Here is a 17,934-nt window from a genome sequence, read left to right on the forward strand (position 1 = left end):
TATTTGTACACATGCATGAATTGGCATACTAAGAGGTCAACATACAGTATTAGTACATTAGTCATTACAGACTAGGTTTTTATTCATAACATTTGTCATCAAGGTTAGGAAAAAGGAATGGCCAGTCTGGCTTTTAATTTTATTATAGCTTTTATCTTGAAAAAGACAAGAGAATGTCACTGTAATGCTTTCCAAAGGCGGGTGATAGGGTTTGTATTTCTTTAAAAGAGAAGACTTGGGGTCCCACTCATTTAAACATATTATTTCACAAAACCAGAGGAAAAAAACAACTCCTTCTTTTCCTTGAAAAGTTTAATGGAATGGTTTTGATGGCAATGTGTGGTTTGAAATGGGGACTCATACCCCAGTTGTCCAATGACCAAGGGTTTTTCTGAAATGACTACACCACCACAGTTTGTTTTATCTGCTGCCCTTTTTTTTTCTTATAACCGTGTTCCAATGCAGATTGTATACAAATGGTGAAATACTGAGAATTGCTGCAAACTGGCTGGCTCTAATAAACAATTCTTGTCTTAAATCAACTGGGTTGTAGACAATAATTGGTGTTCCCCAGCTGTGGTTGACTTTAAAAGTGCTAGACTTGGATCGCTGGGCTTCTGAAGGATGAGATCTGAGACCGTGTTCTTGTCCTTGTGGTTCTAGTGCAGACAGCAAATGACAAGTCTGACTCTTAAGGTAGCCATGAGGCAAAGAAAAGGCATTGCTGCCTTCAGCACTACTTGGAATTCCTTAAGGACTAATGGTTTTATACACAGGTAATAGGCAAAGTTTAGCTGCTACAAACTTTTCTGACTGCAGCTGATGTCAATTATCTCTCAATAAAGTGATCTGCATAGTTTTAATGTCAATTTTCAGGTTATGACAAGGCATGAAAATGTAGTATGTACTTCAAGTATTCTATAGAAGAATAATGAATATTCCATCAGAAGCATCTTAAGAGAGCGATTTCTGTAGGTCAGACAAAGTCAACAACTGCTTATGCAGTTTTAGTTGTGGAATGAGTGACTACAAAGGAAGGAGCTCTCTGTGCTTTACAGTTCTGACATGGATTAGCTGTTCTTTCTCTTGCTTTGTGGACGGTCTTATATGTCTGAATACAAGTCAAACAACTATAGCAACTCCAGATTCGCTATTTTCACTTGATGTAGTCCTCTGATATCTAATGCCTGGCTCTGACTATCAGAAGACTCAGTCCTGATGAGATCGTGAGTGATCCCTGCTAATACCATTCAAAATTATTCGGCTAATGAGATTTCTTACAGGTGTGCATTTCCTGCTGAGGAGCAGAGACTGATTTTTTGCTGTTGTTAGGTGGTAATTTTACTTTTTTTTTCAGATATTGGTCCACATTCTGTCTTTGGTTGAAGAAACGTACATAGAAGGTAGTTTCACTACCTCAAGTTAAGATACCTTAGATACATCCTCTTTTGAACTCCGTAACAGCATTATCACACTTTTGTTAAGTTTACAGTTGTAGTATACTGTAATTTGAATCACCGTGTAGAAACTGGTTGTATCTATGTGAATGAAAGCGAGACCTGTTCTATTTTCAAATATTTCCATTAAGACAAAAACAATTGGGGAGCATTATGTAAGGCTAATCTTTCTGAATGTTCTCCAGATGCTTGATTTTGCCTTCAGGCTTTACTGCAGGTAAATTCAAACTGTGCAATTGTAAAATATTATTAAAGCTTAATTCAAAAGCATTTTTGTGTTCAGAACAGGCTCAAGGCTTCTCAATGATGTCAGTAAAACTGAATTTTGCCACCTTGAAGGTGGAAACCAGGCTATGATGCTCTTGCTAGAAGAATGATATGAATTAGAGAGAGAAAAAGGAATAAAGCTAGGGCAGAGAGGTGGAAAGGAGCCCCTGAGAGATTGGTCTTGATTTTGCAATTGACAGTGGCAGAATGGGAGAAGATGAGGGTGAGCATGTTGGCAGTGTTTAAACTTATTCCCACCAACGGCCACTAACCTGTTTGTCACAATACTTCCTTTGGCCATAGTCACAGCTAGGCTGTCTGTGCAGAGTTTTGACATGAGCAAAATAAGCATCAAACCCCACATCATGCTCATGACCTACCTGACTCTATCAGGTAGTCATATGAAGGTACCAATGCAGAGCACTGCCTCCAGCAAACACTAGGTTCCCAGTACGTTTAAGTGATTTCATAATCACTTGATCCTTGTATCCTTGGTCCTATCTTATGCTTACATCTGTAAATAGGCACAGCTTTTGTGGCAGAGTCCTATAGCTGAGGCACTATGTCGCTATACTTCTCCCAAGTCTGAGCTATCACACCAAGAGATGTCAGCCATGTCTTGCTGTGCACTTTCTAGTTTCGGAAGCACTGTGGGAAGAGGCAGCTCTCACATCTCTGCCTCTGTGATACACGCCTGCGTGCTGTAAATCTGGCCTTTCTACAAGTAAAAATCACATCTAAGAAAGTCTATCAAAATGTGCTTATATATTCTATCTTCTGTGACTAATACTTTCTTAATAAAGAATTTTGCTTATTTGTTCATTTGATTGTGTGTGCAGCTCCTCTGATTTTGAATGTTCCTAAAAAACACATGAGCAGTTTTACTAAATGCTCATTACACTCCTAGCTGGGACCTGACAGTTCAGTATTTTGTGTTATAACAGTACCTTGGTTTTAAGGTAAAGATGAATAAGATGACTTGACTCAAATTATCAGTTTGAGTCTGAACCAATTCTGTGGTCATTCAGTCCTTATATTCCTGGTTTTAGTGGAGTACAGATATGACAAAATAATGCACAAATTGTTATTACAAGTAGTCATGAATGGGAAATAAAATACTTTACAGGGATTAAAACTCTTAGCACCTCTAAGTTATTATTACTTAAATTCCTCCTGTAGCTGAAATGCTGTTTCATGGGTAAAACAGCTTACGTGAGATTAATTTTTCAAATTTTCTTTCAGGCATGTGAAAGGATGTGGTTCTGATACATATATAAGTCTCGTTACTGTTGGTCAGCCAGAAATAAGAAACTTGTTATTCCAAAAACATACACACATGCACGTTCACTTAAAAAAAAAAAAAAGCTGTAACATGATGTTATAATTTGGAATATAAATGGTAGCATGAACTTAAGACCCCAATCCACTTAAGCTAGTCATTGGAATCATGTATCCACTTAAATATAATACTTTGCTCTGAAGAAAAATGAACTGGAATACTCTCCTGGTTTCAAGGGTATGGAAATCTACTATACCTCACCAATTCTGATTTTTTTTTTTTATTTTGAGTTTTCAGCAAAGATGAATTGGGTCTTTTACAGTGAAAAAAAAAAAAGCTACAAATGTCTGAGACAACTATATATATGTACAGGTCTGTGTAGCTGTGTTAAATATTGCCATGAATTCAATTATTTGCTCTGGATTTCAAAATTTTACATGACTTAGGTGCAACACTTATTTAATTAGGCTTTTATCATAATTTTAGCAATATAGTTCCTATGAGTTTATTCTAAAAATAATTTTAGGAGGAAGTATTACAAATACCAAATCAAAAATTTCTTCACTGAAAAGGCTGTCAAGCACTGCAACAGGCTGCCCAGGGAAGTGGTTGAATCACCATCCCTGGAGGTATTTAAAAGACAAGTAGATGTGGCACGTAGGGACATGGTTTAGTGATGGATTTGGCAGTGTTAGATTTACCATTGAACTCAATGATGTTAAAGGTCTTTTCCAACCTAAATGATTCTATGATTCTGTTCTATGACTAGTGTAAAATTAGGGACCTCCCTCAATTTTTTTTGCTGCCGTTTATTTCTTTCCTCGATATTCATGTGTCGTAACTTGCGTTGAGAAAGTATTTTGCAAGAATAGAAATTGTTGGTCAAGCATTTTGTCAGCAATTTCCTGCCTGCACACACAAAAGGTGTGAATCTTTCGAGGAAGTACTTGGAAGACAGGGTTTTGATTTTGTTATTGTTTGAGTCACTGGGTCTCCATGTAGGTATGGTGGAGTCTAAATGTTTATAAATGTTAATAATATATGATATATTCAGTGCAGAGTAAATATTTTTTTTTAAAACCCACCTGTCAGCTTCACCAGCTCAGCTTTGACTAAGCTCTTTCATATTTTAATGTCATGAGAAAGAATAACTAAAGTGTTATTAGATAACAGTTCTGCTCCTTATTACTACATAACAGAAAACCTACTGTAGAAAGCTTATATTTACCAGCTTTTTATTATTACTATGTTCAGTTAGAGAAAGCAGTAGCTGAGACTTAGAATATACTCTGTACCCATGGAGAGCCATGTTGTCCTCAGCAGGTCACAGCAGAAATCCACTTGTACACAATATGATGCAGGGATGTGGTCCTACACAGGATTTTTCAAAGCTATGATTACCTTCTTATCAAGTAGAGTGAAAGCCTATTCCGTCTCTCAGCAGCATCAAACGGATTAAGGACAGGGTCTTGGTTTTATTTTTGTGGTTCTGTTGAGGAACCAATGGACACATGGAAAATAATTCCTTCTTGATTTTAACTTGAATTCCTTGTGGTTGTATTGGTTTTTATTAGATACACCAAGAACCCCAGTGTGTCCACAGCTCTTCACAGAACCTCATTTTAGTTTTGCCTTCCTTCTTACAAAAAATGCAAATCTTTTTTCCTTTCCCTGCTGTCTCACAGTAAAGGACTTGACTCATATGCACATGCACGCTCACAGATGTATGGATGTATAGTCTATGGATTTGACTTTCAAAACATTATTCTGGGTTTTTTTGCTGGGTAACCGTGGTGAATTCTTTGAGTAACTGGGCTCTCTATCTCAGGATACTATCTGAAATTTTGATGAAAATTTAAATTAAGTTCTCTAAGGAATGCCACAAATATATGAATTCTGCCTCAAAATTGTGGAAGTGCTGGGGGAGGGTTAACTGGGGATGTTGTATGTGATGCACGTAGACTTTAGCATTAGAATTCTTTCATAAGGCACAGCCCCAAAATGCTTCTATTTATTGCACACTTCTTTCAACTTTCTATGCTATAGAACTGACTGAAAGTCCTTAAACTATATGTCTAACTTTAAAGCAGAAGCTAGTGATTAGAAGCTGTGGGATCTGATGCAACACAATTGAGCTGAGGGGACTTAATGAGTTACAGATTAGAGCTTAATTTCTGTAGCTCATTCTTAGCCTGCACTGCGATATAGACTGTGGTTGCTTAATTCTCCTTCACTGCAATTTAAGGTAGTACTCTTCTTGCTTTGGAGTGAAATGAGAGCCTGTTGCCATGACTCAGCTGGTGAGACCATCAGCTGACTGTGACTCTGGCACAGGTCCCAGTGTACTGGATGCCTCTGTGCTCTGTGTGCTGTCCAGGGGCCCTGGATGGTGGGAATTATACATACCCATGTGTGTGTCTGTGTGTCTGTGTGCACTTTAATTTATATCAATGCAAAGTTTTGATTCTGTTTCATTGTGAAGTTGTCGTGATTGAGTTTCTTCTCAAGGAGCTTTCCGAGGAGAGGCACTTTGTCATTTTCCATTTTGGAGTTTGTGTTATAAATCATCTTTTGACTGGTTTCTCCTTTGTGGTTCCTTTCTGAAATTCTAGTCCAATAATATACTTTAAGAATCGTCTCCAAATAGTTTTCTTTATCCTCTGGAAATTCAATTCTTAGATCCCTCAAGGTCAGTAACACTGTTAACCTATTAACAATCACCTTCTGACAAGGATCTGGCAATAGTTTGAGACTGACAGTATACAGGCTGATTTTATTTTGTATTTATTTTTAAAACTGTTAGCAGAAGCCTGGAAAAAATAATGCATGGGTAAAAATGGTTCAATGTAATTACACTTAACTCTTCTATAATTTTATCAGTGATTATATATGATAATCCGCCTGTGATGTTTTGTTTATTTGGAAGCCTAAGAAGCTGATGCGGTAGATGTTAATTTTCTGATGCTAGGAATGAAGTCTCCATAACCCTACAGTTTGGGTTGACTGTATTATTAGAATTAAGTTGAATTGAAACATATTTTTCTTTTCTTACCATACTGTACATTTTCATCCAAAGCATCCATTTTTCCTCTTTCCTGTTCTCTCTTTAAACTCTAGTTTCCAGAAGAAGAAAGAAAATGGACAACTCTTTATCTGTTCCTGGAGTTTTAAGATTAATATTTCTTTCTTTCTTTTTTTTTTCCTCTCTGTAATGTCCTTGAAACATCATTAAGCATTTGAAGCTTGTAGATATGATTTGGAGAAGGAAGTGCAGTTGTTTAACCAAAATTTTTAACTTCTTAAAATAAAGGGAAAAAAAATCTTTCAAAATCAGGTCTATACTTTCTCTTGCTATGTAAGGAAATCCCTTATGATTATGGCATCTGTGGAAGAGGAGGAACCTACATAATACTGTTTTTTAATAGATTTTGTCAGTACTTTGTCCTACTTTTAACTTTTCCCCTTTTAGAAACGTAGACCAAATGAGATTTAATGAGGGTTTTTTAGAGCAACCACGTTTAGTAAGTCCATCTTGTTCTCTGTTTGTTTGTAGGTTGTTTTTATTTTCTCTCCACCTTCATCTCTTCAGGAAGTGGGAATAAAGATCTAGTTCTGTCCTATATTTTCCACTTGATAAATCTGTGATGTACCTTGCTGTGGTAGTCTGATCTTCTAAGAAACAGCAGCTGCGTTTCCACAGCATTTTATCACTGCACAGCCTACCAGAATGCTGCCATTTCATATATCCAGCAGTCCCCACACAGTGCTAATTCCTTGAACTTGACAGAAGTCTAATAGCAAGTCTACCTATGACAAATGTGAGGCAGATACATAGGGACAGAAGTGTTTACAAAGGCTTGTAGTGATGTTTACAAAGGCTTGTAGTGATAGGAAGAGGGGCAATGGGTATAAACTGTAGAGGGGCAGATTTAGACTACAAAGATGATCGGAGGGTTGGGGCACCTCCCACACAAGGGCAGGCTGAGAGAGTTGGGGTTGTTCAGCCTGGAAAAGAGAAGGCTCCGAGGAGATCTTATAGTGACATTCCGGTACCTGAAGGGGCTACAGGAAAGCTGGAGAGGGGCTATTCATAAAGGCTTGTACTGATAGGACTAGGGGGAATGGGTATAAACTGGAGAGGGGCAGATTTAGACTAGACATAAAGAGGAATTTCTTCACCACGAGAGTGGAGAGGCACTGGCACATGTTGCCCAGGGAAGCTGGGAATGTTCAAGGCCAGGTTGGATGGGGCCTTGGGCAGCCTGATCTAGTCAGATGTCCCTGCCCATGGCAGGGAGGTTGTAACTATATGATCTTTAATGTCCCTTCCAACCCAAACTGTTCTATGGTTCTATGATGCTATGATTCTAAGTGGTGTGGATTTATCCCCTTGGGAAGTGAAGATTTGTAGAGAATAACTATTTATCCAGCATAGCCCCATATGCAAGTTTAGGTAGAACCATTGCATCATTTACAAAAAAAACCCAAAAATGCATAATCCACACAAAAAATGTGCTTGGCACTTGATAATGCAGTTTCCTTTCAACCTAAAGTTACAGCAAGAGTTTTGAGATTTTATACTTTTTTACATAGTTAACTACCGTGCTGCAATGTTCCTCTATAATTGGTGTATTTAATTGTATATTTTCCTACTGGTTGAATGATTTGCATTATCCCCTGTATATTTTTCTTGCTGAATCTCTACCAATACTATACTAGAAGCTTGTACCGTCTAGACTCTTTTTGCTACTGTTTTGCTATTGTCATTCACTCTTTGTTCAGCTGACAAAAATAAGAACTCTGTGATCAGAGTGAGATTTTTCCTTTTGTTACCTGTTTAACAGTGCTTAAGATATAGCAGGTTTTCTGCTGATACCTCTAATAGACTTCAGACAGACCTACATAACACTACTTTATGCCACATGTTGGTCTTTTTTTTTGTAAATGACTACGTCAATAGTCAAGGAAATATTTCTTAATGATAATCTTAGAAGTACAAGGAGTCTCAGATTTCATGAAGTTCCTAATACAGGTTGGCCTTCCTTTATTTTCTTTATCACATTGTCACTGTCAGAATAATAGGTCTTGGGATTCTGGGAACTCTTCTATGATGTTGTTTTGCTAGGGAGAGTTGTAGGATAGCACAAATCTGTTCATTAAGGTGTTGGATGATGTAGGGCCATAATCTCTTTCTGCTGTAAAATAAAGTCAAGGCACAATACCAAGACTGAATATAAGATGTGGGAAAGGAATCTTTGATGTAGAGAGGAATTCAGTTGTTGACATGAAACCTTCAACATTCAAATTCAAAATGATATGTTAACAAACTTCCCTAGGGTTATTTTTACAAACCCTATTTATACATTCAACACATTCCAGTAAATACTATATAATTAACACTCTTGACATTTGCAGTGTTGGTCTAGTGTGGGCTGTCTTTTTAATGGCAACTTTTCTTTCTTAATTTCAAAAAGAAATTGTTGATGTGGCAATGGACTGCAGTGTGAAAACTGAAAAACTCTCCCTTAGCTATACCATGCAAAACCAATGGTGAACAGTAGTTAATTAATCATTTAGTACTTGATCTCCAAATATGTTGGTTTTTAAATAAATGGAGTGTGTAGCGGGTATACCTAATTCAACTAATTCACAGTATAATACAAACAGAGTAAATAGTGACTTGTCATTTAATGAAACTTTATAAAGAAAAAGCCTGCTCTTTCTTTCTTTCTTTTGTGCATGTGGTGTAGGTGTTGTTATAGTTATTATTACTATTACTATTATTTTTATTTTTTTTATTATTCACATTTTCATGGAATTCGTCTATTCACCAATCCAGTTAGTGAAATTGTTGGAACGGTGCCAAAGAAACTCCTTGCCCTTTCCATCTAAGTTTACTTCACTATTATATTGCCTTCTATTACTCACATCAATATGTTTATTGAAACATGCCATTCTGCCTATGGGTTGGGGTACAGTGCTGTATTTTGATATAATGTCTGGACACAAGTTAAGGGACACCAACTATTTGAATTTTGAAGTGGTTTCTACTGGTACTGTTAGGAATGCGGTATTTCTACTTTCTGATCTATCTGCTTGGAATGATATTGCCTGCAGACAGACATCAAGAGCCCAAGATTGTCCTTCTGGTCACTTTTTTAAATTAAGAATCTAGAGTCTTGGGTAACAGTTTATACTTTTGCTGATGTTTCTTACTGAGAAGAGGTAAACTAGAGTCATTATCAGCAGAAACAGGTCAAGAAGTTGCATGCATTTAGTTACAGATAAAATCCCACAGACAAGATAGCTTGAGACAGAGAGAAGAGGGAAATAAAAGTTAGAGAAAAAATGGAAGCAAAGAGGCAGGACTAGGCAGAAGGGTGGTGTTTATGAATGGAAACAAAGTAGTTGAGAAAATGTCATAAGCCTGCCACTTATTTTCAGCATCAATACTCTAGAATGCTATAGCATTTGCTGGTGTATATAACAAAATGATTTGTCTTTCTCCTCCTGCAAACATACCATCCTAGCGAACAGTTTGGTATCCCAGTAGAATTGCCCACATGAATATTTTAGCTAACTGAACATAACTCTGTAAACTGTCTGGGAGAAATGCAGGTTTCATTAAAACAAGAGGGTGAAACATTGCAAAGTCATCTCATTTTACTGCTGACTGAAGTACTTTTTTAACTCAGGGCGATTATCTTGGGTATGGAAGGGGAAATGCCCTAGTAGATATTTTCTGGTCTGTTCTAATCTATTTATGCTTTTGCTTTTTAATCATAGGTTTCTGTGCTCGAGAGGCAGATATTTGACTTCCTTGGTTATCAGTGGGCACCCATTCTGGCAAATTTTATACACATTATTATAGTCATACTTGGCTTATTTGGAACCATCCAATATAGACCTCGTTACATAACAGGAGTGAGTATTTCATTTTATTTACTTATTTTGATGTGCACGTTAAAAAAAAAAAAAAAAACAAAACTCCAAACTCTTTTACTTATAAATCAAATATAAATTTTGTCTTGCTTTAGCTTTCTTCTGTAATATTTTATATTTGCTTATTATGCCTTTGAGACACTTGCAATAATGAAATGATAACAACCTATAGAATTTGAAAGTCAATGTGATCACAAACAAGATGACAGTGTGAGCTTTCAAGAAGTGAAGTCAGTTTACATCATTGCAGCATCCTCAGAACTACAGGGATCTAGAGCTAGAATAAATAAATGTCCTTGATACACTGAACCTCTCCAGCAGATCCAAGACTTATTATAGTTACTCGTTATTGCTACTATAATTGCTGGAGTGCCTATCTGTTATGTATATCCCTCCTAGAAATTATAGTCCAAGTTGAAAATGAAGTATGAGAATATGCTAAGACATGCAAGTTTGATGTTATGGACTGAGGGCTCCAGAATAAAAGTAAGGATTTGTACCTTTATATATTTAATCCATTTCATTTCCTTATTCAGCTACCCCTCATACCTCTCAGTATTGCCGTATGGTCTGGCACAATACAGTATTAATTAAGTTGTTATTTCATATTCTGGGTTTTTTTCCCCATTTGTAGGTCTATAAGGACAGAATGAAAAAATCTGAAAGCCATTGCTCAGAACACCTTTTGTTAGAAATAGATTTACCTAAAAATATTTCTATCAAAATTGACTGTTAATACAATTAAAGCTTGTACACTTTTCAGAGACAGACAGCAGTCAAAAAAAATTGCCTATATACAACCATATTTTCATTTTAAAGGAAAATAACTCCACTGAATCTATACCTACTTCTGCAAAGTCTGTTTCCTCTTGTATTGTTCCGTCATATACCAGTAGTAACTCAGGACATATAAAACTTTTGCTTTGTACCTATGTGCTACCATCCATATTGCAATAGTGTGGTGTCAGCAGTAATACATTAGCATTTGTGTCTGTGTTTCTATCGCTGCGATTTCTTATATGCAGAAAATATGCATCCACAAATATAATGTCTCTATGCATGCACACAATTTAATGTATGCCAAAGCGTAACTTATCACCGCTGAAAAAATGATTGCAAGCCTTTAGTGTGTTTGTTTCAAGTCACAACTCTGGGAGTCGCATGAAAGTGAACTGGAGAGCTCTTCTACTTCTGGTGCTTTGACCAGTACAAAAGGTTTGAAAATTAAATAAATAAATAAATACATACATACATACATACATAAATACCCTAAAGACTAAATTCAAGGAAGTGACAGTTAAATGGAAAGAGTAAAAAGTTCCATCCCAAGAATATTCCAAGGCATAAAAATGAGTATGAGCATATACTGGCTTGGTGAGCTAAATGAAAAAGCTGGATTTTAATGGCCTTTTCAATGGAAGCACAGAAAATTACGTGCTACAATGATGACTGTATTGTGAACAGGGAGGAATATCAGCCTTATAAATAGATACCATTCACATGAGTTTGTGTATAATACTGTTTATGCCACACCTTCCTATTAATTTTCACACATATCTTTTCTTAGAGCTCACTGTGTAACCCATCTGGCTGTGGGAGTTTGCCTCCCTGCATTCTCTCATTGAATTGTATAGAACCAATCTAAGATCAAATTGTTTGTCTTGCTCAGATTTTATAAGAGACACCTGAATCTGCCATCTGTCACAGACTGCTTAGATAAGAAAAGAATGATGAAAATTTCTTCCTTCATTTAGTTGAATCAACAGAGAAGTGCAGTGAATTTTTTTTTCTACATTCCTCTCTTTGGAGAGTATCTAAAGTCAGGATAGGGTAAATGGTACTGGTCACTGAAGGGAGAGATAAGAGAACTGCTTCGTTTTCTTCGGTTCTACTGGATCCAGAACAGGCAGCTTGTGGGAGCTGGGCAAAAATCAGTGGTGTCATTTGAACTCACAATAGTCATAGGGAAGTTTAGAAATGTGTGTGTGAGGGGGAATAGGTGGTGGTTTGATTTCAAGCCTTGGCAAATAGTTGAGATTACAGAGGATGCAAGAGTTGTGGTGGACAACGATGACAAGAAGTTGGAGTTTAATATCACAAGAAGGGGTAATCTTAATATAAGTCTGATAAGAACACATTCATTTTTGCTTGTAAACCTGAACTGTTAACTAATAAATGAGTAATTGATTGTACTGGTCAAGGTGAAACATCTGTTCTGAGGGTGGGAATGAGTATCTGTTTGAAGTGTCTTTTCAATATACAATAATTAATAAATAAGCCATTTTTGTGGGTAAAAACAATAGTCATGAAAGGACTACTTAGGAGTACTTTGCTGAAACGGAGAATAAGGTTTTCAGTAGGAACAACGGTTAGCTACCATAATGACAGAGATGTAATGCATTTTTTAGTAGTGCTGTCATAGCTTCCGTCAATGCAAATGTCTGAGAGTTAATACCGATGCAAATTATTAAGGGTTCTGGAGAGAAAGCAATGCACTTCACTGGAGTAGGACTCTGCCTGATGGCTCAGTTTCTTCCTGTTCCTTCTATAAAGGGATTCCAACTGTGTTTATATGCTCAGTGCATGTTCGTCACTGTTCTATGGATTATTAATCACCTGACTAATCTAGTGGCCTTCTACAATGGAATAAATGCATCACTAGACAAGGGAAGATCTATCAATGTAATCCATCTAGATATCTTTAAGGCCTTTGATATGGTCCCCCACAGAATTCTGGCCACTAAATTGGGGACTTATGGGTTTGACAGGTGGACTGTTAGATGGATAAGGAAGTGGCTGGCGTTCACATCCAAAGATGGCTCAATGTCCAAGTGGAAACTAGTAATGAGTAGTGTCCCTCAAGGATCTGTACTGGGACAAATAGTATTTACTACCTTCATCTACAACTTGGACAGTGGGATTGAGTGCAACCTCAGGAAGTTTGCAGATGATTCCAAGCTGAGTGGTGTGGTTGATTTGCTGGAGGGAAAGGACATCATCCAGAGGGAGCTCTACACCCTTGAGGAGGGAGCCCATGTGAGCCTCATGAAGTTCAGTAAGGCCAAGTGCAAGGTCCTGCACCTGGGTCACAGCAGTCCCCAATATCAACAGAAACAATGAATGGATTGAGAGCAGCCTCGCAGAGAAGAACTTAGGGTACTTGGGGACAAAGAATTGGACATGAGCCAGCAATGTGCACTTACAGCCCAAAAAGCCAATCATATCCTGGGCTACATAAAAAGAAATATGACAGGCAGGTCAAGGGAGGTAATTCTGCTATTCTACTCTTCTCTCCTGAGACCCCAGTTGGAGTACTGTGTGCAGCTCTGCAGCCCACAGTACAAGAAAGACATGGAGCTGTTGGAGCAGTTCCAGGGGAGGGCCACAAAACCAGCTAGAGGGCCAGAACACCTCTCCTATGAAGAAAGGCTGAAAGAATTGGGGTCGTTGAGCCTGGAGAGACTCAGACAATATCTTATTGTGGCTTTTCAATATATAAAGCGGATTTTCAAGAAAGAAAGAGCAAGCCTTTTTACCAGGGTCTCTAGCATCAAGGGGAAGGAGTGTTAGGTTTAAAGTAAAAGTGGGTAGGTTTAGATTGAACATAAGGAAGAAAATTTTTTACAATGAGGATGACGAGACACTGGAATAGGTTGTCCAGAGAAGTTGTGGATTCTCCATCCCTGGAAGTACTGAAAGTCAGGGTGGATAGGGCAGTGAGAAACCTGACCTATTGAAAGATCCCTGTCCATGTCATGGGAATAGGACTAGATGATTTTTAAAGGACCCTTCCAGCCAAACGAGTGTGATTCTCAGAAAGAAAAAATGTAAGGAAATGCCACTGAATAAACTGATCTTTCCTGGTTCCTGCATTTTGGAAAACCTTGATAATCTCATTCTACTGTTCTCTTAAAGTTTCTAGAAAGCACTCTTGGAATATATAAGAAGGACAAAAAGTCCAATTTTACTGAATGTTATTTTCTTCTCCAAACAGAGGAATCCACCTGGCAGGTGACGCTTAACTTATGATTCTCCACTGCTACAGAGTTAGCACTGTGAAATTACGTACTGTGTTTCCATGCTGCCATAGGAAGAAGATAAAGGAATGTCTAGGGGAGATGACAGGGCCATAAGCAAGTAAAGAAATACTTTGAAGTGAATTAAGAAATATAAGAATTTGAGAAAAATAGATTCCACTGTAATTTCCACTGCTTATTTGTACCTCATGGACCTGTTATATTTACTTCTTCTAGAATTAGTTCCAGTAAAATGAGATTTTTTTTACAGTTCTGGAGGTTTTTTTCGAGCAGTCTTATAAACAAAGCAAGAGTGATAAAAAAATGGAAAAGCATTTTCACTGAAGAATAAATTCTCCTGTCTTGAGCATAAAGTGAAAATCCAATACCAGTGAGAGAGAAAACATTTAATCCAGAAGGAATTACCTTGTTACAAACCTATGATAGTAGGAGACTGTACAAATTGTTTTCTCATAATTACGTATTCATTTGCAACGTTACTAGCATTTTCCCAGGGACTCATTTATTCTGTTCTATTCTCTTCTCCTCTTAAACATAATAGTAACACCCCCTAATAACAGTGAACATAACAGGGACTTGTACAGACCACTGTATACTAGCAGAAGAGAACAGGGATCTTGGTTTGACACAAAGCAAATCTGCAACCTTTAAAGGCAAAAAGAATCTTTTACAGGATAATACCCAGTCACATTAAATCCAGGAGAAAAGGATAGACTATTACTGGCACATTACTTAACATATACTTGCTGATATATATTAAAAAAGAGAAAGAGCCAATTACCTTGTGTCTGAGCTTCTTGCAGCAACATCAGTCTGCCAAACTATTAGGTCCCAGAGAGGCACAATGTTTTTGGAGTCTCGACCTAAGACTGCTTTTTCTAAAGGGGTTTCTCAGGAAATACTTTTGTCTCCATTCTGAAACAATCCATTCAGTACTCACCATAATTGTACTTACAGAATGGTTTACTGTGTTGCAACTAAAATTTAGTCATTTACTTATAGAAGGAAACACACAGTCGCATAAACTACTTCTGTGCTCTACACAACTTTTCACTGCAAATGATTATTTCAGGACATTACAAATAATCTTCTGCATGATTATTTTGAGATGATGCCTGATAATATTTTAAGTACAATTAAGTAAACAAAGACCTTGAATGTTTTAGTAGCAGTTTTGTCTGTTAGCTGTCACAGGAGACTGTGAATCAGGATACTGATTCTGTTTCAAAATGTGCCATTGGCAAGATGTTTTGTTTGCTAACATGTCATTCAAGTGCACATAATGATATTCCGCAGTTTGTTCCTTGATTCAGTAGTTTGACATGGATAATAATGAATGTGGATGTTTATTGTGTGGTTTCTATCTATGGTCTTTCGATGCATTCAGTTACTGAATACAATATTGCTAATACTTAATATAGATTTCTAGTAATTTTAGTTGTAAATTAAGACACAAAATCCTTGGCTATATAAATATATTGATATTATATTTACTTATCTTTCGAAGAAGACTAGTCTCTCTAAACACATTTCTTGCACAAATATGTTTGAGAAAACAGAAATTCTTTTCTGCAAATATCACTAACACCAGCAAGAGACGGTTCATTTTTTTAGTATAAATTGTCACTATATTTACTAAAATCTTTGCTTAATATGAATCAGAAAGCAAGCTGAACAAGACTGAAGCAAATCCACTTAAAATTGGAAATGGTACTTGTAGGAAACATTTTTTGTTATACATGCTGTTCTCAGTGTAAAATTTCCAGGATTTATTGGTTTCAGTCAGGTTGAAAATTTAATGATGCAAGTTTATTTGTATTTCAGTACATGAAGTCTGGATCAAAACCAAGAAGTGTGGGATTGCAGAGGTTGTATGTGTCAGTAAAAACTTAAGCAATGGCTAAAAAGTCAGAGGTGATCCAAATGTATATATACCCACTGGAAAACTTAAAACAGAACAAAAAAGAGGTGTCTCAATGACAAGCAATAAAAGAGAATAATGACAGAATAATTTTCCCAAATACTAGAATTATAGAAACTAAGCATTTTTGTAGTGACTGTGTGCCTTAATTAGGGAGAACAGAATAGTTATTTTATTTGGGTAGTGCATGTGTGTAAAGAAGTTCTTATATTTGGGGGAGGAATAAGTGGAGGCACTCATCCAGTACTTTCAAGTCACAATAATATAAACACACTACCATTACATTTTAAATCAGAAAGATCAAAAATATTCAGAAAATACAAGCATATAGAAGAATAAGGAGATAACAGCATCTCACAAAGCAGTCATTATGGAAAGCTCTGTGTACACGTAAATAGAACAAATGTTTAGTCAGGCCAAACTTAGCAAAATAGTTCCTCAATGCTTACTCATTTTATTTGGGGGACTGTTGATTAAAAATTAATCACATAGAGAATTTACCTTCAGTTGAAAGTAAATCAGATGAGTTTGTTAAGATATAATTATATTTGAGTCATCAAATAATGGTGACTGCAATATGAGTGGTCACTGTGCCTCAGGAAATATCAAGGAACAAACAGTTATTACCAATCCTCATCTTGTTGAAAAATGGGAAATAAAATCTTCATCATAGTTTAGTATCACCAGAGACACTCAAATTAAAAAGGAGACAAAGCAGAGGAGAAAGAGTGTGTCATATGGCTACTTAATACAGATGGTTAACTGAAATAAACGTGGCTCTGAGAGTTCTTGTCTGATGAAGTAGTTTGTGACTGGCAGAAGTCTCACGATTGCTAGCCCTTGTCCTTGTGGGAGACTTCAACTTACCAGATGTCTGCTGGAAGTATAATACAGCAGAATGGAAAAAGTCTAGGAGGTTTCTGGAGTGTGTGGAAGACAACTTCCTAACACAATTGGTGAGCAAGCTGACTAGAGAAGGTGCCCTGCTGGACCTGCTGTTTGCAAACAGAGAAGGACTTGTGGGAGACGTGATAGCTGGAAGACGCCTGGGTCATAGTGATCACGAGATGACAGAATTCTCAATTCTAGGAGAAGTTCCATTGGACTGGATGCTGGCAGATATTACCCCCATTTATAAGAAGGGCTGGAGAGAGGATCCAGGAAACTACAGAACTGTCAATATGATCTCGATGCCAGGGAAGGTCATGGAACAGGTCATCTTGGATGCCATCTCACTGCACATACAGGACAACCAGGTGATCAGGCCCACTCAGCATGGATTTATGAAAGGCAGATCCTGCCAAACTAACCTGGTCACCTTTTAAGACAAGGTGACCCCCTTCATGGATGAGGGAAAGGCTCTGGATGTAGTGTAAAGTAAAGCCTTTGACACAGTATCTTGCAGTATGCTACTTGAGAAGGCTACCGCTGGCCTGGACAGGCGTACCCTCTATTGGGTTAAAAAATGTCTTTATGGCCAGGCCCAAAGAGTGATGATAAATGAAGTTAAATCCATCCAGAGGCCAGTCACAAGTGGTATTCCCCAGAGCTTGGTGCTGGGTCCAGTCCTGTTCAATATCTTTATCAATGACCTAGATGAGGGGATCGAATGCACCCTTAGCAAATTTGCAGATGACATGAAACTGAGAGGAAGTGTTGATCTGCTGGAGGGTAGGGAGGCTCTGCAAAGGGATCTGAACAGGCTGGATTGATAAGCTGAGATCAATGGGATGAGTTTTAACAAGGACAAGTGCAGAGTCCTGCACTTGGGACAGAACAATCCCATGCAGCGCTACAGGCTTGGGGAAGACTGGCTAGAAAGCTGCCTGGCAGAGAAGGACCTGGGGGTGTTGGTCAACAGCTGTCTGAACATGAGTCAGCAATGTGCCCAGGAGACCAAGAAGGCCAAAAGCATCTTGGCTTGTATCAGAAACAATGTGGCTAGCAGGACCAGGGAAGTGATTCTCCCTCTGTACTCAGCACCTTGAACACTGTATTCGGCTTTGGGCCTCTTGCTATAAGAAAGACTTT

General features: G+C 37.5%; 1 protein-coding gene across 2 annotated transcripts in view; it reads left to right on the forward strand.

The window, feature by feature from the left end:
• Positions 1–17,934, forward strand: part of NKAIN2 (sodium/potassium transporting ATPase interacting 2) — a 549,645-nt gene that overhangs the window by 239,001 nt on the left and 292,710 nt on the right. For both annotated transcript variants that reach the window (XR_008449322.1, XM_054063607.1), the window contains exon 2: positions 9,790–9,927. Coding sequence is in view for 1 of the 2 variants with exons in the window: in XM_054063607.1 (XP_053919582.1) it covers positions 9,790–9,927 (138 nt within the window). In the remaining variant the exon portion in view is untranslated. The remainder of the gene's footprint in view (positions 1–9,789; positions 9,928–17,934) is intronic.

Source organism: Cuculus canorus, chromosome 3, assembly GCF_017976375.1.
Source record: "Cuculus canorus isolate bCucCan1 chromosome 3, bCucCan1.pri, whole genome shotgun sequence".
Classification (NCBI taxonomy): Eukaryota; Metazoa; Chordata; class Aves; order Cuculiformes; family Cuculidae; genus Cuculus; species Cuculus canorus.